Source organism: Molothrus ater, chromosome Z (genome assembly GCF_012460135.2).
Source record: "Molothrus ater isolate BHLD 08-10-18 breed brown headed cowbird chromosome Z, BPBGC_Mater_1.1, whole genome shotgun sequence".
NCBI classification, from domain to species: domain Eukaryota; kingdom Metazoa; phylum Chordata; class Aves; order Passeriformes; family Icteridae; genus Molothrus; species Molothrus ater.
Window position 1 is genome coordinate 1,954,653 of NC_050511.2, and position 21,769 is coordinate 1,976,421.

General features: G+C 39.6%; 1 protein-coding gene across 3 annotated transcripts in view; it reads left to right on the plus strand.

The window, feature by feature from the left end:
* Positions 1 to 20,292, plus strand: part of SMAD2 (SMAD family member 2) — a 49,993-nt gene extending 29,701 nt beyond the window's left edge. Inside the window, exons 3-12 of one of the 3 annotated variants that reach the window (XM_054517904.1) lie at positions 3,681 to 3,770; positions 4,909 to 5,102; positions 5,582 to 5,716; positions 8,769 to 8,843; positions 9,782 to 9,844; positions 10,450 to 10,503; positions 11,568 to 11,780; positions 13,534 to 13,671; positions 13,828 to 13,972; positions 18,308 to 20,292. In XM_054517904.1, the coding sequence (XP_054373879.1) occupies positions 3,681 to 3,770; positions 4,909 to 5,102; positions 5,582 to 5,716; positions 8,769 to 8,843; positions 9,782 to 9,844; positions 10,450 to 10,503; positions 11,568 to 11,780; positions 13,534 to 13,671; positions 13,828 to 13,972; positions 18,308 to 18,431 (1,231 nt within the window). In that variant the 3' untranslated portion in view covers positions 18,432 to 20,292. The remainder of the gene's footprint in view (positions 1 to 3,680; positions 3,771 to 4,908; positions 5,103 to 5,581; positions 5,717 to 8,768; positions 8,844 to 9,781; positions 9,845 to 10,449; positions 10,504 to 11,567; positions 11,781 to 13,533; positions 13,672 to 13,827; positions 13,973 to 18,307) is intronic. The other 2 variants (XM_036403116.2, XM_036403117.2) reach the window with 2 other exon arrangements.
* The last annotated feature ends 1,477 nt before the right edge of the window (positions 20,293 to 21,769 follow it).

The following is a 21,769-nucleotide window of genomic DNA, read 5'->3' on the forward strand; positions in this document are numbered from 1 at the left end:
AAAACAATGATGGCTTACCAGTGATACAGTGTACAGCGAGTTCAAAACCAAGCCCCTTGTTTGGTAAAATACAAAGCCTGAAGTGTCCTTCCAGGCTTCAGCTTGAGTGCTTACTGAAGGTGAAATGGTGATATGTTTTGGCTGCCTCCTTCCTAATAAATTAAACGTGCCTGGGAACATTCCCAGGCAGCGTCCAACTGGCTCAGGACTGCCTTGTCCATTCTCTTCAGCCCTCAGCTAGCAAAGCAGGGGAGCTGCATCTGAATTGTCCACTGTGAATGGGTCCCGATGGTGTGCGACTCACAAACCTGGGAATTGTGTGGGAGAACAATAATTGGCACAGCCTGGTGCTGGGGAATGTCCTAGCTGCTTTCTAGCATACATGATCATGTTCCAGGGCCTGGGAATATTTCCAGACAAGGCTTGACTTATGAGTACAGATGTTAGTACTTGATTCTCCTGAAACCTTTAAGGACTAATGCATGGAAAGGACTCTGCATCACACAAGATTTTGGACGCTTCAGAAAGGTAGATTTAGTAGTGAGTGATTCCTGTTTGTTTTGAGGCAGTAATTCTGCACTACTAAAAATCTGTACCTCCTGTCTTACTTTCAGATGGTTTTACGGGTGGTTAAAACATCTTTCAGAATTCAGTCACCTTTCCAGCACCACCTTTCAGGGATGAGTAGACATGCCTGCCCTCTGTCAGGCAATGGCTTGTGTATGAATGAACATACTGTGGCCTTTCATGGAAGTACTGTGTATTGAAGTATGGTTTTTAGGGTTGTGAGGAATTTAGTTTTGATCTGGTGTGCGTGTGTGTGAATTTTAAGAGTCTTGATTTATTGCCTGGGTGATGTGGTGAGGGGACGGTCTTGCACCTTGTAGGCAATGGATCTTTTATGTCAGCAGGAAGTAGAGAAACCTCTTTATTTCTTTAGATGTTTCTTCCAGCAAACAGTAAAATCTTTGTTGAGCTGACTTCATTGATCATATGGAATGATTTCCTGCAGGCTCTTTCTTCTGTGTTTGATTGTGCATTGCTGGAGTTTAAGTAGAGTTCTGGTGTAGATGAAACTAAAACACTACTAATAATCCCAACTCTAAGCAGATGTGCATCCCAGAGGATAGCACATCATGTAAACCAATGACTTTGGAGCAGTTTTGCTGCTCTGACTGATCACTTTTCTGTGCTTCTTGGCTTGTCCTCCCTCCATGGTGTTTTGAGCTTCATTCCAAGCTGTGGCTCTGTCACACATTCCACTTCAGGATACTGTTTGTCTTTCTGTAGGTTGTGGAATATGCTGTCAGCTTTAAATATTAATAGGGAGAAGAGGTTAGCAATATAAAATACTGTTCCTGTTCATCTTGTTTTGTCAAGGGCTATGAAATTGTACTTTTGCATGTGCTGTATTAAAAGCCTTGCGAACCAAATGCATGGCAATGTCATGCTTACACCAGTGGTGCACCCCACAGTTTTGGGAATGTGTAATCTGTGTGACAGCTCCACAGTTTTGGAGCACTGCTTTGTATGAAGGATCCATTGCTCAAAGGTAGTGAGCTGTCAGAGCTCACTGTGTCAATTAATATGCAGCAGGCTTTGTGTCTGCTGATTGTTCTCCTAATTGCATGTAAAGATGATCTGTCTTAGCAGCAGTAGTGGTGCATATTTAAGGACACAGTACAGTGCAGAGGTGCTCCCTGGTGTCCATGTGTCTTCAGGGCAACTACTTCAATCCTTGCAAAGCTTCTGGCAACCCAGGGTTCTGACTCCATCTTAGGAATGTGGAAAAGAGAGGCTGCAGGCCCTGCTGATGCAGCCATGGGCAGGATCCCTCTTTGCCCACTCCTTTGGGAGAGCTGTGATGCTGCTTGAGATCTGGATGCAGCTTGTTTGGGATGCTTGGCTTTTCTGAAGAGCTGGATCTCTGCCAAAGAATGGGCCTTCATCTCTGGCTCTCTGCTGCTCTCTACAAGGCAAACTCATCTAGTACAGGGTTTTACTTGTACCTATAGTCAGTAATGTATCAAAAGGCCTTATTTTATTTAACATATTTATTTGTGATAAAAGCAGGCTGTTGCCACTGACAGTTACACTCTCCTTTGTAGTGCTCATATAACTACAGTAAAGAGAAGTGATCTGACTGAAAAGTAACTCAAAACATACATTTTCAGCCACGTTTGTTCTCTGGTCAGATAGCCAGTTTATTGATTTGGGTGCCTTCTCACTGGCATGCACGTTTCAGCCTCACTGGGATGGCATTAGAAATGAGGTGTGTGGTAGAGGCAAGAAGGAAACAAGACCCATTCATTGCCTTCACCAGCTGCCAACACTTAGGTTTTATTAAAAGTCACTGTGGAATTGAGGTGGTTGTCAGCCCTGACAGTAGTTTCAAGTCCAATGAAGTGCTGTCTGCTCTTTTGTTTTGTAACACTAATGAATTTTCCCTGTGTAATGAGAAGAAATAAAAACATCAGCCTCACTTTTGTTTTCTTAAGCACTCAATCCAAACTTGAGTGTATCAGCTAAACTTGGTAATTTAAATTTCAGTCACAACACTTGTATTTAAAATCAGAAGTTTGGTGACCTTGGATTCTTCCTGTTGCAACTTTTCAGAGGCTCTTAATTTTAAAGGTAATACAGCAACCAGCCAACTTCAGGCTGCATAATTAGGAAGGAGAGATTTGCTTGTGAAACAAATTCTCTCCATTTCTGAAGTGAGAGTATATAAGTATGTTACTTATATAAAATAAAGTGTCTATTTTCAGTGGTCACTGAGCAAGTATGTTATAGAACTGAGCTTCATTTATGCTTCTGAAAGTCTGCTGCCTGTTTGCAATCCTATGCTGTTTTCTTGCTTTGTTTAAATTTGCCTCTGCTTTAGTTTGTGTCTGTGACTGAATGTTCCTTTGTCTTTTCCATTGTGATCTGCTCCTTGAGCCAGTTTGGTAAAGGCTTAGCTGCCTTTCCTTTTCTCCTGATTGATTTAGCAATTAATGATATGTGATAGTTGAATCTTAAGGTACTACACTGTAAAACATTCTGTTTTGTATACTGTGTGAAAGAATATTTAGCTGTTTAATCAAGGAGAGTACAGAAAACAGCTAATATCAGCTATAATGTGTTTTTCTTCAGAGTTTGAATTTGTTTTTCAGAATAGCAACAAATTAGTCTGTGCATGGAAAATGAGATTAATGCTGATGAATCAAGTGGTGATACTTGAACTTTAGATTGTGATATTCAGTTTTGGATACACATGGCCTTTGTTTGAAGTCTTAGGGCAGTTTATGTTTAGAAACAAACAAAAACAAAAAAAAACCCAAAACCAACCCAACCCAGAAACTACCTTTTAAATTTGAATTTTGTAAAGAACTAGGCTGAGGAAGTTTTGCCTGTTTTAAGGAACATTGCAACTGTATCAATTACTTGAAACCTGAGAACTTGTTCACCTTTAAAAACATTTGTCATTTGCCTTGAATCACTTGTTCCATTTTGATAGCCTCCTTCATATAGAAAATATAGCATGAGATGTCAGTTTAAATGCCAGTCTAACAGTGCTCTATCTTCTATGTGAAAGGAAGTATTCTGTACATTTTTCCATGTTTGACCTCATGGTGTTTTGAATAACCATGTTCCATATTCATATCAATTTTTTGTTTTTGTTTTCAATTTATGCACAGCACTTGCTCTGAAATTTGGGGACTGAGTACACCAAACACGATAGATCAGTGGGATACAGCAGGCCTTTACAGCTTCTCTGAACAAACCAGGTGAATATTCTGCCCTCTCTCGCATCATAAAAATCTTGTGGGAGGGATTGGCTTTGGAGGGTCTGTAATGGGATGCTTTAGCTGTAAAATAGACTAAAATGATTCCTAGGCCTCTCATGGTACAGCATTTTGAAGTATTTCCTTGCCAGTGTAGAAATCAGTATGTTCACAGCTGATGTTTTGACCAATGAAACTCTTAATTCTATTATTACTCCTTTTTCACGCCAGTGCTATTGAAAGAATGGGAAGACTTGTAAAATGCAAGCTCTAATGTGATTTGGTATTTATATTAACAAAATTGGAAAACTTAATTCTTTAGACCTAATCTTACAAAGTGTTTAAACTGCTTTGTATGCCACAAGCTTTCAGTTAAATCTTGCTAATTGGCTCAGATATGAGCTACTAAAGAATTGTTTATAAATTCTTCAGTACTTAATGGTGGGCAAATTCTAAACAGGGTCTTTATTTTTTCATGTCACATTACTTGATTTGTGTATTGAGGTTTGTCTCCCATCCCATAACAATCATAAACATCTGCATTTGTGTAAGCATATGCAGTCTGTCTTAAAACTAGCAAAACATTTTCAGCTGGTAGCAAGGCAGACGAAGTGAAGAAGATAAACTGTACAGCCCTTACAAGATGTGCATTCATGTGTTTTGTATTGCAGTTATACTGCCATGTGGATCACTTGGGCAGCTGACTGCTTATAGGCTTATTTGCAGTCCTGTGGGAGTTCTTATACTTAAAACCATAAAGCATCCATGCCACAGCAAAGCCTTGAGGTGCCTTTAGCAGTGGAAGGGACCATTAAGTGTGTGATTTTATTTTTAACAACTGTTTTCTGCATTAAAAAAAAAAGTATATGAAGCAATCATTCTAAATACTTGGTTGTATGTAAGTGGCTTTTAATGAAGTCTAAATTCACTGGCACTAATTTGAGCAGCTCAAACATGAGTTGACATTGCTTGATACGATCACTTTCTTTGCATTTGAAGCCTTTCAATTAGGGTATAGATGTCAGTAGCAGAGTCAACGCACTGAATTCTGAGAATGAGCTACCCATGTGTGTACTCTGTTGCTGGAGGGACCGAGGCAGCGCGCAGTCTGTAAATGCTTCTCCACATCTTTCCCCTGCAGATCCCTCGATGGCCGTCTGCAGGTGTCTCACCGCAAGGGACTGCCACATGTCATTTACTGCCGCCTGTGGCGCTGGCCAGACCTGCACAGCCACCATGAACTTAAGGCAATTGAAAACTGTGAATATGCTTTTAATCTTAAAAAGGATGAAGTATGTGTAAACCCTTACCACTACCAGAGAGTGGAGACACCAGGTAGGAGGACTGCTTCTGGCTTTCTGTGTCAGCATCTGTTTGTGTTTATTCAGCGTAATGTTTTAAATAAAAAATGAGAGAAAGGTGATGTCCTCTCTTGATAGAAGTAAAAGATTCTTTTTGAGATCATATCCCTGAAAGTTTTTAATAGTAAAGGTACTGAAAAATCTTTACAAATGTGTTTATAAACACTTCCAGGACTGCTAGCAATTTCCAGCTGGCCAGGTGCAATTCAGACTGGATGGGACAAAAAAGTTGATTTACCTTTGCTAATGTGAAATGGTCTTATTTAAGGCACCTCAGGAATCATATCTCTTCCAGTAACTAGCTGTGCAAGTGTAGTATTAGCAGTGCTGAGTTTCAGGAGATTTCAAAACATCTGAAGAAGCTCTTAGATGTTTTAGATTTATTTTTTTAGTTTTAGCTCACAAAATTGTGTGTTTTGATTACCAGTGATTTTTTGAATTTTGCCTTTCCAGTCTTGCCTCCTGTGCTCGTGCCACGGCACACTGAGATCCTAACGGAGCTGCCACCTCTGGATGACTATACCCATTCCATTCCTGAGAACACTAACTTTCCAGCTGGGATTGAGCCACAGAGCAATTACATACCAGGTATTTTCTTAACTCCCACTCTAGACAGCGTGTTCTGACACTGTGCCACTGGAACAAAGATGGTCATTTCATCCTTGTAAATGATCAAATTATTTGAAATATGCACCACTAAATCATATTTAGTTGATCTCATGTACTAATTCCAGTGGAAATACCTAAACAGTGTTGTTTGCAGAACATGATCCTGCATGAAACTATATTGCTGTAATTTCACAATAGCTGACTTGGTTTCAGTAGCTTGTTTGAGATTCAGAATGCTAATAAGTCCACAGTAGATCTTCACTTTCTGCTTTAAGCCTCTTTCATAAACATGCAAGGGGTTGCCAAATGCTGTGCATTTGAGATTGAGTAATAAACTGATGCTCAATCCCATCCTATGTAATATGTGGAGAAGACTTTTAAGTTGCAAAGCAGTGACTTAAGTGTCTTGATCTGTAGTTCACATCAGTAGTGGTCTGCTTTAGCTTTTTGTTACTATTGTGTGCATATTGTTTTATCTTTCTGTATGAAAGAGCAACCTAAAAATACTGAACTGTTAAAGAGTTTTTCCTCCCTCTCTTTTCCCCCTTTTCCACCCCAAAACAAACAATGCTAATCTGCTGCACCTGAAACCCTGTTACCCTCATTGAAACAAAATCAGTGACCTTTTTTTCCTGCCCCAACTTCCTGTTTCCTATCTCTTCAGGAAGTCGCATGGAGTGTAAAACCAAGTGAAGCTGAAGTTTGCTCATAAATGTTTAATGCATTCATGTTACAAGCTGAAAATTCACATCTGGAGTCTCTGAAAGAATGAGATGACTGCCCCAAAACTCAAATATGTGCAATGTACAAGTTGTATTTACAGGTCTTAAGCAGAATGTTTCTTGTGTTTTCTTTAAATATATCCAAGAATTGAAATGGCATTAAACAATCAATTAATTTGACCTTTCTGTTTTATTTTGGCCACATCTGTTTCCACCTTTATAGAGCAATTTAAGGCACTAGGAGTTGGTGTTGCTTTCTTAACTTGCTTATACTTTAACTCAAACTGAAGGCTTTTGGTAAGGTTTGCAAACATCTTACTGGAAAGCCACTTTCTGCAAATCAGTACTATGGAAATGAGCTAAAGTAGTTATTTGCAGGAAGTTTGCTCAAGGTGATTGTAGGCATTCACATGATCTTCAAATGTTTATGCAGGTAACCACACCTCCTTCTCTTTGTCACTGACACCCTCCTCCTGTGCTCGTATTGTGGTATCTTACTTTATTTGACCTTGCTGACCTTATCTGGAGTGCTTGGCTGTGTTCTGATAAGCCTTGTGTGCCTTGATAGCCTTTTTCAGAGAACGGTTTTCTTCAGTGGGAGGGCAGGCTCACATCTGGTAGCTTTGTACCCCAGACCTGTCTCAGTACTTGATCTGCAAGAGAGAAGGAGCAGGGTGGCCTTTGGGAGCTGCATGTTCCAGTTCAGATTCTGGATGGGCTGAGCTGCATCATCCGCACTTCCGGCAGCACTCAAGCTCTAAATTTTCGGTGCCTCACCTAAGTGTTCATTTCCAGCTGTGTGGTGCTCAACCTCTGACCCTAAACTGCTAATAGTACTAGGTAGAGTAAATCTTCTGTGTTTGGGCAGAGACTAGACATGGAAAGCAATCTGTGCCAAAGAGCCTAGATTAGCAACTGGAAACAGGAGTCATGGGTTGGATTAGAAATGTGTATTGACCTTTTGCCACAGCTGTGGGTTTAGCTGTGGGCTTATGATTAGGAGAAGGGTGGAGTCCCCTTTATCACAATGAATGCTGTAAAAATCTTCAAAATGGATATGATTTTTGTTATCATATTTCTTACTAGTGATGATTTCCTTTAATTGTCCTTTTAAATTGAATTCTGTCATGCCTATACTTAGCACATAGAATGAATCAAAGATAAAATTTTCTCAGTTAATTTTAATTTAATCAACTGACTTAATCTAGTTTCCTCTCACTGGTTTCCTTCTGATCTCACAATATTGCAGTACATCTCAGACATGATGCTTGTTATAACTTTATTTTATTTCTTAAACAAAAAGGCTTTATCTTTAAATTTCTACTGTTTGGTAATAGTGTAAGTAAAGGTGTTTAACCTCTGGAAGTTTCAGAGACAATGCTAAGGTGATTGTAGAGATAGTTAGCTTCAAACACTTTCACTAAAGAAACACAGGTTTTGCCTATAAGATGTAGGAAAAGACATTTGCCCAGTTCAAAGAAATTTATTTCCTGAAAGGCAGTTGGTTAACTCGTTATCTGGATTACAAAGAACATCTTGAGTGGAGAAAAGGAACATGCATACTCTCCTGGGTTTTGAAGATATTTCAGAGGAATTAGACACAGTTTCTGGTATCAGAATGCTTCAAAGTTGGTACTGAATTTGCTTTGGTCTGTAAAATTCTGTCTTTAAAGAAAGCTAGTTAAAACAGTAGATTATAGTTTTAATAGAGCTTAGAAGTATTAGTGGTAACAGTAACAGAACTTGTGCAGTGTTTTAAGTTAATATAGTTATAAATTAGTCAAATCAGCTGTTGTGTATGGAAGAAATATGTATTTGGGGACTGAACTGAAAAACAACCTTTAAATCTAACAACTTCAGTAAGGTGTGGGAGGGTATCTGATCTGATGGTTATCCTACATGAAGACAGCTCACATTATTTTTTTGTGGAAATCACCAGATGGTTTTTTTCATTTGTGATTCTACTAAATATGAAAGCTGTTGATCACAATTGCAAAATTGTTACTCGTTGTAGTGACAGCATCTTGTCTTAAATGGAACAAACAAGGATTCTGATATTTATATAACAAATTTCAGCAACTGACTGACATACAAAAGAAGAAACATTTTACATACCAATAAGGCAGGTAACATGTTTGAAGTCCTACTGTAAGGAAAAAGGGACAGCAAAATGACATTCAGATTCAGTGTTCAGGTAGGTGTAACAGAGCTCATGAAGATGTCATGACAAAATGCACAAGACTTAGGTCTTACAGAAGTTTGCCTAGTCATTTTACAAATTGGTGGATTTTTCTTTTTTTTTTTATAAGAAACACCTCCTCCAGGATATATCAGTGAAGATGGAGAAACAAGTGACCAGCAGCTGAACCAAAGCATGGATACAGGTAAAATTTATTTTTCATCACTTTTAAGGCTTTGTATTACTAGCTGGGATCCCTCTGCATAGGAGCATGAATTCAGCCCAAAAGATGATTGCAGTTTTCCTCTGTAAAAACTGGTGGTTTATGCCTAAAATACCACTTTCAGTCTTTAATGAACAAAGCAGTTTTTTGCCAGGGAAATGCTTCTAATACATTCTGTGACTTATTAAGTATATTACATTTGTTCTGTAACAGAAGCATACAAGTCTAATTAAGACTTGACCAGAAACCCTTAAAATAGATTTTAATAGCTAATTGGTTTCAACCGTTCCCCAGCAAACAGGTTCATTGAAGCACAGTGTCTGTTGGCCTAAACAAGGTACAGACAGTCTGTGTTCTGAGAACCTGTCTCTAACTCTGACAAACTTACCACTTCTGCCATGTTTCAAATTAGTTCTTGTGTGGAAGGTTCTGTGGCAAAAGTAACGGCATTTGTGCCTTTGTATGTAGGGGTTTCTAGATAATGTGGTTAACCTTAGACTTGGACAAAGCACAGTTAATGTGCTGGGTAAGAACCTCCTGCTGTGTGTTGGCAGACTTGAGTGTGCTTGGTTAGCTAATGTTAGCAACCATTTTCAGTAAGTTGAAATCCGCTGCACCAGTTTCTGTAAGAACTGCAATATTTTCCCACTATGTGACAATAAATACCTTAATTAAAACAGCCTGACATCAGTGGTAACTGTAGGAATGTTTCTGGGAAAGCCTTTCTGTATTTTGCCACCTTGTGTGCAAATTATGTTGGAGAGTTCGTGTTTTTATGAGTGTTTAAATTCCTCCTTCTGGGAAAGAATTATTTCCTCAAATGAGGAAATCTAGCTTGCTCTTTTCTGGTGATCATAGAATCATAAATTATAGAATGGTTTGGGATAAAAGGGACCTTAGAGACCGTCTCTTTCCACCAGGGACACCTTCCACTACCCCAGGTTGCTCCCAGCCCTGTCCAGTTTGGCCTTGGACACTTCCAGGTATGGGGCAGTCACAGCTTCTCTGGGAAACCTGTGCCAGGGCCTCACCATCCTCAGCATAAAGATTTTTTTTCCCAATATCTAATCTAAATCTCTCCTCTTTCAGTTTGAAGACTTTCCCTCTTTTCCTGTCACTACCTGCTCTTGTAAACAATCCCTTTCCAACTTTCTTGAAGGCTCCCTTCAGATACTGGAAGGTCTTTTCCAAGATAACCCTTTTCCTTTGAGAACAGAGAGGCAATGTCTTGCTTGTCTCATCAACTCTTTCCTACCTGTTTTTTTACTGAATTTGGGAAATCACTACCTTCTCACCGGAGAAGTGCATAAATAACGTTGAGAGTGTGCACAAAGTGGCAGAGTTCTGCCAAATACAATGCTAAGTTAATTTAATCTTTACAAAGTGGGGGGAGGGGAGGGGGGGTTACCCAGAGGTCTGGAAGATTGAATGAAATCCTAATTCAGAGTAACTGTGTGATATTCCAGAAAACTGACCTTTCTTACTCTGAAAAACTTCAGTGAAAACCTGATGTAGATAATGGTTATGCCTACTGATCTGAAATAACAAAAAACATTTGCTCTGAAACCTGTCTGTCTTGCTTCAACAGGATCTCCGGCAGAGCTGTCTCCTAGTACTCTCTCTCCAGTTAATCATAGCCTGGGTAAGCTGGAAATACTTACAATTATTTCTCCATGTGTAGTGATTCTTCATTATGTATGTAATTACTTTAAAAGTGAAAATGTGCTGTAAGAAATTAAGAGCTATATTAAGAGGTTACTGTTGTGTTGGCTTCCTGGTGTTAAGCATAATGGGGCTGGGTTAATCACTTGTTAACAATTACTCTATTTCTGTACCTGTTGAATTCATAGCAAAGAGAAGGAGTGGTATCTTTGTGTGTGCGGGAATAGCGTTTATAAAATGAATAGTTTGAAAGGATGTTTGCCTCTCCGTGATGCTGCTCAGACTTGCTGTCTCCCTTGTGTGTGTGTTCTGCTGCTCTTCTCATGTACTGTTTCACCTGTAGCCACAGCACAGTAGTTGCTCCCACATTAGTAGCCCACCTGCTTTGATCCAGTGCTATTGCTGTGTGTCAAGTGCCGCAGGAAGATCAGATTGCCATGGGTTTGTTTAAGGAATGGTGACAGGATGTGACAGGAAAATGCAGAACGCTGAGTAAGTAATTAGGGTAGGTAAAAAGGGGAAGCAGTGAAGAAAAAAACCTGAAGATAGAGGGAAGAGTCTTTAATAGGGGACAATAAAGTAGCTTAGAACTACCTTTATCTAAAGAGAGAGTGTAATACAAAAGAACATGATTTTCATATTATTTTTTTTCCTTTGTGTTGTTCAGTGTTTGATAGTTTAATCTTTTCTTTAATGCTGCCAAAATGTTTGCAAGCTACAGAAAAGGCAACAGGAATGTCTCAACGTCTGGCGCTCAGAGCACCATTAGCTTAATCATTTTGCCGAGCAAAATGCAAGTACTGAACTAAATGAGCTGTGGTCAGATTAGATCATCCCTTCTTCCCCTCCTCCTTCCCTTGTGTGGAAGATTGAATTCCATTCTATTTACTGAAGTAGGTAAAAAGGACAGCAAGCAAAATATAGTTTGAATAGTTTGAGGAGACTACTGCTGTCATTTCTGGGAGAGACAAATAGCAGGGTAGATCGATCTACTTTCAGCCTCAAAACTCTGTGTTAAGTTTGGTTTTTAAAATTTTTTTTTAGACTTGCAACCAGTTACTTACTCGGAGCCTGCGTTTTGGTGTTCAATAGCATATTATGAGTTGAATCAAAGAGTGGGAGAAACCTTCCATGCGTCTCAGCCTTCCCTGACTGTAGATGGCTTTACAGATCCATCAAATTCAGAACGATTTTGTCTAGGTCTGCTTTCCAATGTAAACAGAAATGCTACAGTGGAAATGACAAGGCGACATATAGGTAAAGATCTCTGATCTTTTAACTGTTTAATTTCATTTTGTTGGTTAAATTATCTGGAATGACCCAGGTAGGATATGTGTTGGGTTCCTTTCACCCTTGTGCAGCCAGCCATCAGCCATATCTCTCAGGGCTTGTCAAGGATAGTTTGGTCTCACTGGCTGGGAACAGAAGTGGAAAGACACAGTCACTGCTTCTGAAGTTAGGAAGAAGCATGGCAGCTTCTGCTGCTGAAGCCAGTTTGAGCTGGGAAGAGATGTAGTGATGGCTGGAGCTGAAAGGAGCTGCCTTTCCTCACTTGGTAGCCCCATAGCTGGCGGCAGCTGCAGTCACACAGCTGTCACCCTCAGGGCAGCACAGGAGGAAGCCACTCTACTGTGTGGCACTCCAGTAGCTCACATTGCTGTTCTTGCCTTCTGGGAAATGATGATGCACCAAAGCATCCCAGGGGGCAGATTTGTGGCTTCCAGCATCCTCAATGGACCACTCTGCCCTGGGCAGCATTTATGTTCAGAATTGCTTGTAATTGAAATTTAAGCTTTAATTACAAAATATTCCCATGTTGCTTAGTTTACTGTAGTTTATAAAATGCAGAATGGACACTGATAGAATGAAATTCTGGATTCTTTTCTGAAATGGGGAAAGCTGCTATTGAGAACCCATTGTTTTGACATGATTAAGGTTTTCTTTGTAATGGTTAGTCAAGAATGTTGTTTTCCACAATGCAGTGTCTTGATTTCAGGTTCTTCAATAAACTACCTTCATTCTTTTTTTTTTCTGGATACTTTCATTAGCAACATTTACGAGATTTTTGTTGTTGTTGTTGTTGTTATTTTTACTTGCAGTAAAATTTCAACCTCTTCAGCAGAACTGATTCCTTTTATGCCAAGTCCAAATGCCAAATCCAGATGCTTGTCTAATAAAATTTTAGATGTGCAGAAACCCAGGCTGTGCTTGTGCTGACTGGTCAAAATGATCAATGAAGAGGAAAAGCAAAAATCTCATGAGCCCTTACTCTTTGATAGAGGGAGCTCACATTTTGTTTGAAAAATTGTTTTAATGAAAAAGGCAAATGGAAACTGTGGCCTCTAAAGTATCTGTTAATTATAAATAGTTCTCTCTGGGAGATCATTTGCACATTATTTACTTTCTGCTAGAAATAAACCATGCAGATTTGTTTTCCACTCAGAGACAGAACAAAGTAACAATTGAAAGGTGGAAAATCGAGATTTTTTTTTTTCACAGTTTGTTGGGGTTTTTTTGTAATAGGGCTAAATGAAGTCATATTGTTTTTATTAAAGCAGCACAGGACCATGCAGTGGGTTGTGAAATAATGTGGGTGTATGTAAGCAGAGAGTGTTGCAGTGGTGATCTTATGTTTTCTCTTTTGACCATAGTGGCCTGTGCTGCTTCACATACAATGCTTTAATATTAGCACAAGTTTTAATTCTGTTTTATGAACACTACTTCTGAACTTGGATTTGGTTACAAGCCATTATATGGCTAAAAAAGGCTCTTTAACTTTTGACCAAAAATTATTCTGCTTTTCCTTCATAAATTTTGCATTCATGGGAGAAAAATGCAATGTAATTGTTTTCTGCTCCTGCTACAGCTGTCAGCACAGCAGTGAGGTCGTGTAGATAATTGATTTCTGTTTGTGTTGTAAAGAAAAACCTTGGCCTTCTCTTAAAAATAAACTTCCTTGTTCCCTAATCTAGTCATACCACAACTGGAGTTCTTTTGAATTTTGCTACAGGCAGGGGAGTGCGTCTGTATTACATTGGCGGAGAGGTTTTTGCCGAGTGCCTGAGTGATAGTGCGATCTTCGTTCAGAGCCCCAACTGCAATCAAAGATACGGCTGGCATCCTGCAACTGTGTGCAAAATTCCTCCAGGTTAGTGGCCTACCAGAGGTCTCGGGTGAAAATACCCAGTGGAGGTGTTCACTGAGTGACGTTTGCTTTCCTTTTTTGTGATTTCTTCATAGATTCAGGCTTCTGTGTAGTAAATGCAAGTGTATTCACTGACTGTGCCTTTTTGACTCTTTATAGGATGCAATCTAAAAATCTTTAATAACCAAGAATTTGCTGCTCTTCTGGCTCAATCTGTGAATCAGGGCTTTGAAGCAGTTTATCAGCTTACTAGAATGTGTACCATAAGAATGAGCTTTGTTAAAGGATGGGGGGCTGAATACAGGTAAGAAAAGAACCTCCTTTGTACTTAAATTTAGAGTTAATGGTTTTTGTTCTTTCACTAGTATAGCATTTCTCTCTGGCTTGAAAGCCATTCATACAGACTTCTTGCTGCTATTGTGGATATGCTGTCTGCAAATTGAACCCATATTTTCCTTTTTTCCCCCCCTCAGCTATGGAACTGCTAAGTTACAAAGTCCATAAACTGATTTTAGTGTTGCATTGAAGCCAACTGTTGAGCAAGGAATGTCGTCAAAGTTCCGTTCCTTGCTCAGCCCTGCTGGCTTGCATGTTGTGGTGAAATCCACGCCATCATCTCAAAGTTCCACAGTTTGTGCTGTGAGATTATTTGCTTTGTGTTAGACTTGCAGTCATTCTGGTCTCTGTCCTGCTCTGCCTGTAGCATGAGCTCCTTAGGCTGTTGTGCAGGATGGGGTTGGTGGTACCCAAAGGAGAGACGGGCAGTGCCTCTTGCAGAATGGAACAGCTGGAGAGCATGCATCTAAGGGATGGCAAGTATTTTGGAACTTGCAGTGGAAAAAGCATTGCAGGAGTGAAATGATTGTGTTTATGTAGTAAAACTTCTAAAAACAGTTCTTTGAGTGGAAAGAAATAGCATTCTATCTGCTTTGGAATAGATTCCAATTGTGTTCTCTATTAGCACAAAAGAAAAGTGGTAGTTGAGGACAGTGCCTGTTTTTAATGCAGTATGGAAATTCAAGAAGAAAAGGAATTGACTTCTAACTGAGCAGTTCTAAAGATTTCATTATTTTGGAGAGCTAGACCTGTGGTTTTAAACAAATCTCTTAAACCTCTCTAGAAATTGTCCACTGAAAGAATGAAGTTTGACAACTCAATATCCTAATGCAATACATAACGATTTTTTTAAAAGCCATATAATTTCTGAAGTTGAATAATGGTGTGTACGCTCCACTTGGGTTGATTCCTTTATCTGCTCTTGAAATACATATATGTAAATAGCAGTGTCAGTATGTGGGGGAGGTTTCTCAGCTAAATGAAGCCAATTTTGTAGTAGTCTAATGAGATGAAATGAGAAATTTGAGTAATGGAATAAATTGGTACCTCTTTGTTAGGAAGAAGTAAGAAAAAAATCTGGCTCAGGTTTAAAGAGCTATTGGATTTGGCTCTGAAGGAGTATGTATACACTTAGGCATAATTAAATACAACATTCAAATCTGAGCAGAAGAAAGGCTTAATCAGTCAGATTATATAGAGGCATCTTGAAGTGAGTGTAAGTGCTGGTTTAAAACTGTGGGGAGGCTTTTGTTAAAGTTACTTCTGAGTGGGGAGAATGTTGGTGGTTGGTCTATAAACTGTTTTGTAGACCGTAGGATTGAAAAAGCTGCAGTGGTAGCGCTGCCAAAACGGCACAAAAACTGGTTACTGACTCATGATGAACTAATTTCTTCGCACATCTCTTTAAGATGATGTTATTAAATTACAGATACACAAAGCTTGTAAATATGGGATTAGAGCAAGAAGAGGTGGCTCCAATGACACAACCTTGAATTTGAATTAATGTAGCTTGACTTGTTGAAATGGATCAGGAAACACTGTAAACCTCATCACTCTTGTTAAAACATCTGTGCTTCATTATTATGTGAAAAAACCTTTCTCATAGAACGGGCTTAGGCAAAGGCAAAGCATTACTTTCACTTTGAGCATATGTGCATAAATGTGCTGGTACAGCAAGGTGATATGTTTTATAGGCTTGGTAGACACAATACCTAACAAAGCTTTTTGCTTTGTTACATGTTGCCCCAAATTTGGGATGGTAGAAGTTCAGATCACCAGTCAAATGTTTGTGTTAGCACAGGAACTGTCCAGGTCCAGGATCATCTTCTAAAGAAAGTTCAGCAGAGGTAATTAGTGATCTTTGAACTGGAAATCTTTGGGTTGAAGAGGCTGAGTTTTAAGATGGTTGCTCAGTGACTTTCACTATTTTAACAGTTTTTACCAGCGTGGTGCAAAGGGACGATTGTTGAACTGAACCAGTTGTAAAATTTTGAGGAATTGTGTTGTGAAACACATTGTAGGAGAGTTGACAGTGGTGGAATAATGAACTTCCTTCTTTGGGAGAGGATTCAATAGTAAATGGAACTATATTTCCTGTGGTTTAGATTTGTTTTTCTGTTGTATCACTTCATTCTGGCATAGGCATTTGGGGCTAAGATAACTGTTTTATAGAGGGCTGAAAGAGCACAGACCCAGCTGCTGTCATCTCCTAGAAAATGTGAAACTTTTGAAATCAATCTTCACTGTCCTAATTTTTTTGCCTTTTCAGTTCCTCTGTTTATATAAACTGATTTCCTTAAAGCAAAGGGCTGCAGTGCTGACAGTAAAAATGAAGGAGCTCTGTTTGTGTCTGACTAATCTGCTGCCTTTGAATCTTGGGATAGCTGGAATTACTACGAAAAACTGGCTTAGCAACCATTGTCTTGCCAATCTGGTTAGGGAAAACTCCCATGCCTAGAGTGGGTACAGTGAAATAGGATTTCTCAGGCAGAGTTTGTTCTGTCCAATACTGATTTCTTTACTTTGGAGATGAGAAGGAAGATGTTTGAATAACAGATCTGTGAAACAAAGGTATATGGGAGAGAGAATGAAGCTTTTATGGTTGTCAGTCCTTCAGCTTTACTGAAATTTGCTATATGGTATTTAAATAAGGTCTTCTATTTTGGAAAATTATAGGCAAGTTAGTATAAAAGACAAGGGAAACCCAATTTCTACTTCAGTTGTTTCTGTGAGGATGTTATACTACAAAACACATGTAGAAGTGTGTAAGATTACGGGAAATCAGAAATAAAGTTTGGTGTTCCTTTGAGATACCATCAGTTAGCACAATGCAACCACACACTGTGTTTTGATACAGCGTTTCTGACTACATCTACCAATTTCCTTGGTACATTCATCATGTAGTTTACCTCAAAAAGCCAGAGCTTATAGCACCATAGCATTGTGCTATTGGCCACGCTGGCAGTGCAGAGCGAAGGGTTTCTATTCCATATTTCTCAGTAGTTGTCTACAAAATTCAAATCCAGTTATCCAGTTATGCATGCAGACCCTTGAAAGGTTGAGATACAGCTGCACCCAGTTGTTTGCAGTGTGAACACTGCATCAGCTGGGCAACCTTCATTTCTGAATTTCTTTTTAGAAGTAAGGCTCTTGGTGTGGCACTTGAAGAAAATACTTGTGTTATTATTCTCCAGGGTGAAATATTCTTCATGTATTATGGACAAGCATGTAATTATTGATTTGTCTTACATATGTGAAATGCTTTGGAGTTCTGGGACTTTTTTTTCTGGAAAAGGTTTAGTAACAGTTATGGTAACAGTTACAGATTTTTATCTCTGTGTACTAGATATGGATGGAAACATATCTAATCATATGATGCAGAATTTTGTGGCAGCTGAACCTGCCCTCTGGCTGGATTCCAGGCAGCCACCAAAGTAGCTCTCTCACTCCTGTCCACAGCTGTACTGGGGGGAGAAAATAGAGCAAAATGGTCATGAGATAAAGACCAAGAGAGACCCTCACCAAATACCATTTGGGAAAAACAGGCTTGAATCAGAATTATTGAATGAATTATTGCTTACACAGCCAGAGCAAGATAATGAGAAATAAAATAGGACCTAAAACACCTTCACCCCTTGCCAGCTTTACCTTCTCCCCCAAAGGGAGGTAGGAATGTGTGTCATTGTCAGTTCTTCAGGTGTTGTTCCTGCCGCTGCTCAGAAAGAGGAGTTGGAATCCTTCCCCTGCTCCAGTGTGGGGTCCCTCCCACAGGAGACAGTTCTACATGAACTTCTCCAGTGTGAGTCCATCCCATGGGCAACAATTCTCCGTGAACTGCTGCAATGTGGATCACACTTCCAAGGGGTGTGGTCCTTCAGGGACAGGCTGCTCCAGCATGGGCTCATCCAGGGGCTGCAGGTGCATCTCTGCAACCCTGGTGCCCTCTCTGGGCTGCAGGGGAATCTCAGCTCTGGTGCCTGAAGCAGCTCCTGCCCCTCCTTCTCCACTGCCCTTTGTGTCTGCAGAGTTGTTCCTCTCACTTGTTCTCACCCTGCTCTTCTGTGGCGATTAAAACTGGGTAACAACCTCATTTTTTTCTTAAATCTGTTATCCCAGAGGCATCACCATTCCTAACTGGCCCAGCCTTGACCAGCAGCATGTCCATCTTCAGAGCTGCCAAAGGATATCTCTGCCAGACAGAAGGGAAGCTTGTGGCAGCTTCTGGCAGAAGCCCCTCCCCTGCTACCAAAACCTGGTGACACCAACCCAGTGGAGTGACTTTTCCCTATTCTTTGTTTTCTAGGCGGCAGACGGTAACAAGCACTCCTTGCTGGATTGAGCTTCACCTGAACGGGCCTCTACAGTGGCTGGACAAAGTATTGACTCAGATGGGCTCCCCTTCAGTTCGCTGCTCCAGCATGTCCTAAAACTCTCCTCTGTCACCAGTGGGCTAAAAACCGAGTCCAGTCAACAGACTTAATATAACAGCTCGTCTGTCGTAGTATTTGTGTGTGGTCCCCATGAACTGTTTACTATCTAAAAAGGTTTTTTAAAAAGGAAAAAAAAAAAAAAAGAAAAAAAAAAAAGAAAAAGAAAAGAAAAAACAGCACTTGAGGTCTCATCAGTTAAAGCACCTTGTGGATTCTGTTTCCTATACTCTGATACTAGATGAAAATTTAGTGTATAGAAAAGCCTTCTTCAGAAAGAAGGGACAGTTCTAAAGACTCTTTAATGGTGTTTTTTATTGGGTATATAATTGAGTGTCCTAATGGTTATCAATAACATGAATAGCTAAGTATATATACAGATAATGTATCATGATCTCAAATATCACAGTATTGTGCTGTTCTACATTTTAGTTCCCATAAATAGTAATTTTGGTTTTTTGACTGGGGCAAGTATCTCATGAAATTCCAAGACTTTGCTCCCTTATTCTTTTATATTTTTTAATATAAGCAGGTTTTCAACTTGTCCTAAACATAAAAAGACTTTCCTTATAGAAAAGCTGAATTTTTTGCTGCGTTCTTAAAGAGAAAGTCCCTCCATTGGAAGGGAAAGAAATGTCTTGAGATTCATCTGTGAAATCTTAAGACACTTTATATACTTAATGGGGCCTAAAATGAATTCATATTATAAATTCTGAGTGTCCATCACACTAGCAGTCTACTTTTTGATACCCATTTGAGTTGATGCATCTGTTGCCAGCAGTATTGCTGGCAGTGGTGTAATTTGGGACTTTTTTGTACCTTGGATCATTGAAATGAGTGATTTTTTTCTCATGGACTGAGAATTTACCATGGCTTTGGATATTGGATTAAGTGCACAAGGTTATTGGCTTACCCCTTACATCTATATTTTTTTTCATTGAATAAGTCTTACCCCTTATTATCTGTATTTTTTTCATTTTTTCATATGTCACTAAAAATAATGGGGTTTAGTTTTTGGAGCCGTATACCTTGAAAAATTATTTCCTGGGGTAAGCTAGTCTCTTTGTTTAGGTTTTAAATAGATGCAGCTTCTTAACATATTTCAGTAACAGAATTTAAATTTCTTATCTGAGTCGCTTTTATAGTTTACTTACACACCAGATCATACGCATTCATTATGTCATAATGGGCCTTGTTATTAAAAGTAGTTGCTTCTGCAAAACCTCTAGGATAGTGGTTGCTGAGGTATGACCAGCGAAGGAGGACTTCCAGGTTCTTCATGACAGTGCATGTTATTGTGAACCCTTGGACACTACAGCTGCACCATATTAAAAATATTCTGAAATATATTCTACAAATAAGTCTGGGTTGGGGATGGGTTGGGAAACTGTATAGAAGGGTTATTCTGACTTGAAAAATACACATCTTACTAACAATCTTGTGATCTAGCTGTCTGTCATTCTTTTGTTATTGTGGCAGTAGCAGGATTGCCTTTGTCTGTTTTTTTCCATTGTTTCATCAATTACACTAGTTCTGTACTTTGTAAGTACAGCTAGTGATAACTTAGCTTTGAGAACAAAAATGTGGCCAGTGTTACAGCTTTTAATCACTTGACTGAATTGATGATAGTGATGGATATTTTTATGCCATAATGACTAGGGCATAGAAGCAATACCAAAAATCAAGCCTTGAGAAAATGGGCCAGACACCTTTCAAAAATTGGCAAAGCAGTTACCAGTTTGTGCTAGTTTTACCAGTAGACTAATGTATTGGTAGAACTTGTGGACCTAAGAAATAAGCTTCATGCGTGTTGCATTTGCCTAATATGTGAATACACTAATAAAAGTTTTAATTCTCAAAATGGCTGTTGTTTTTTTTTTTTTTTTAATAAATTGCTCTCTATATTTTTTTCATTGAAGGTTAGGAGTTACCCTTATCCACCCAGGAAAATGCTACAAGTGTCCTGCATGTGGTGGGTGGAAAGGTAGAGTTTGGATCCTAATACCACTTCCCATGCAGCTGTTGTGGAGGTTCTGGATCTGTGTGTGTTTGGTGGTACAGACTCCTGCTCCTGATGCAGTTTATTAAAGCATTTGTTTTTTCCCTGCCACAATCAAATTGCATCCTGCTATCTCAGGTGTTTACTTTCACCTGTGAGACAGATAAGATCAACTTGTCCCGGTCAGGCTCACATTTTTGAGCAGTTTGCAGCTTGAATCAGTTGGGTGGCCTAATGGTGTGGTCTCCTTGCTGTGTGTTTCTGAATGTGCCTTTCACCTGTGGCAGTGTTAGTTGCTTTGCTTGAACACTGTAGTAACCTTGACTCTGCCTGTTCTCAGGGTGGGCACTTCCAAGGAGAGTGCCAGGACCCTGCAAACACTGCCTGTGGTGCTGCCTGGTGCAGGACAGTTCTGGTCTGTGCTGAAGTCACTGTTTTTGACTACTACTGGTACCACTCAAATGTTCTCCTGCCATTGCTGTTCCAGCCACAGCTTAGAGGCACAAGGCCTCTAAGCTTAGAGGCACTGCTGTGTTTGTAGTGTTCACTTGTCTGTGTTCCATTTCAGTGCCTTTGGCAGTTCTTGACTAACTTTAACCTACCCCTGTTTCTTAATCCTGTGCCTTTCTGACACTGCTGTTCTGCTCTTCTTCAAATTCATGCAGATGACTGCAGCATCTTAGTGCAGAATGCCTGTGGTACATAAGGAATGTGACTTTCCTCCCTCTCCTCTTCTGCCAGTCAAAGTACTGATGTCCAAAATACAAAGTGGTTTTTTCTTTTTTTCAATGAGGCTATTTTGCAAAATAAAACACCTAGCAAATAGGGAGTACTCAAGTGGAGATGCTTTCAGTAAAGTATGGGGAGCCAGCTGCTTACATGTATCACAGAGCTGTGGAAAATCTGTACAAATCTTGTGTAGCATTGACTTTAATTCCATGAGCTGGGGTTCTGATCTCTCTTGTCACTAACCCTGCCTGAGCCTTGATTTTCATATTGCCAAAGCCAAGTAATCCAACACCAGGCGGTTAATGTAAACATCCAAACCTAAAAATGGTTTTTGAGTTGCCTTTTGGCAGCTTGAAGGTACAGAGTTGACTTTTCAGAACCCTTCCTCCAAAGAAAAACCTGATTATTTATAAGTTGTCTCAGGGCTGAGGCTTTGAGAACCATGTCAAATGCCTGGACTTTGGCAGCTTTAAACTGTGAGAATTGATAGTAGAGTGTCATCATCTCTGCATGTTTCCCCCTTCTTTTTGCACTTGGCTCCTTTTTAGGTGGCAAGGTCCCTGCAATAGGCATTCCCTACTAATATTTCAGCATTTTGTGTGGAGTCCTT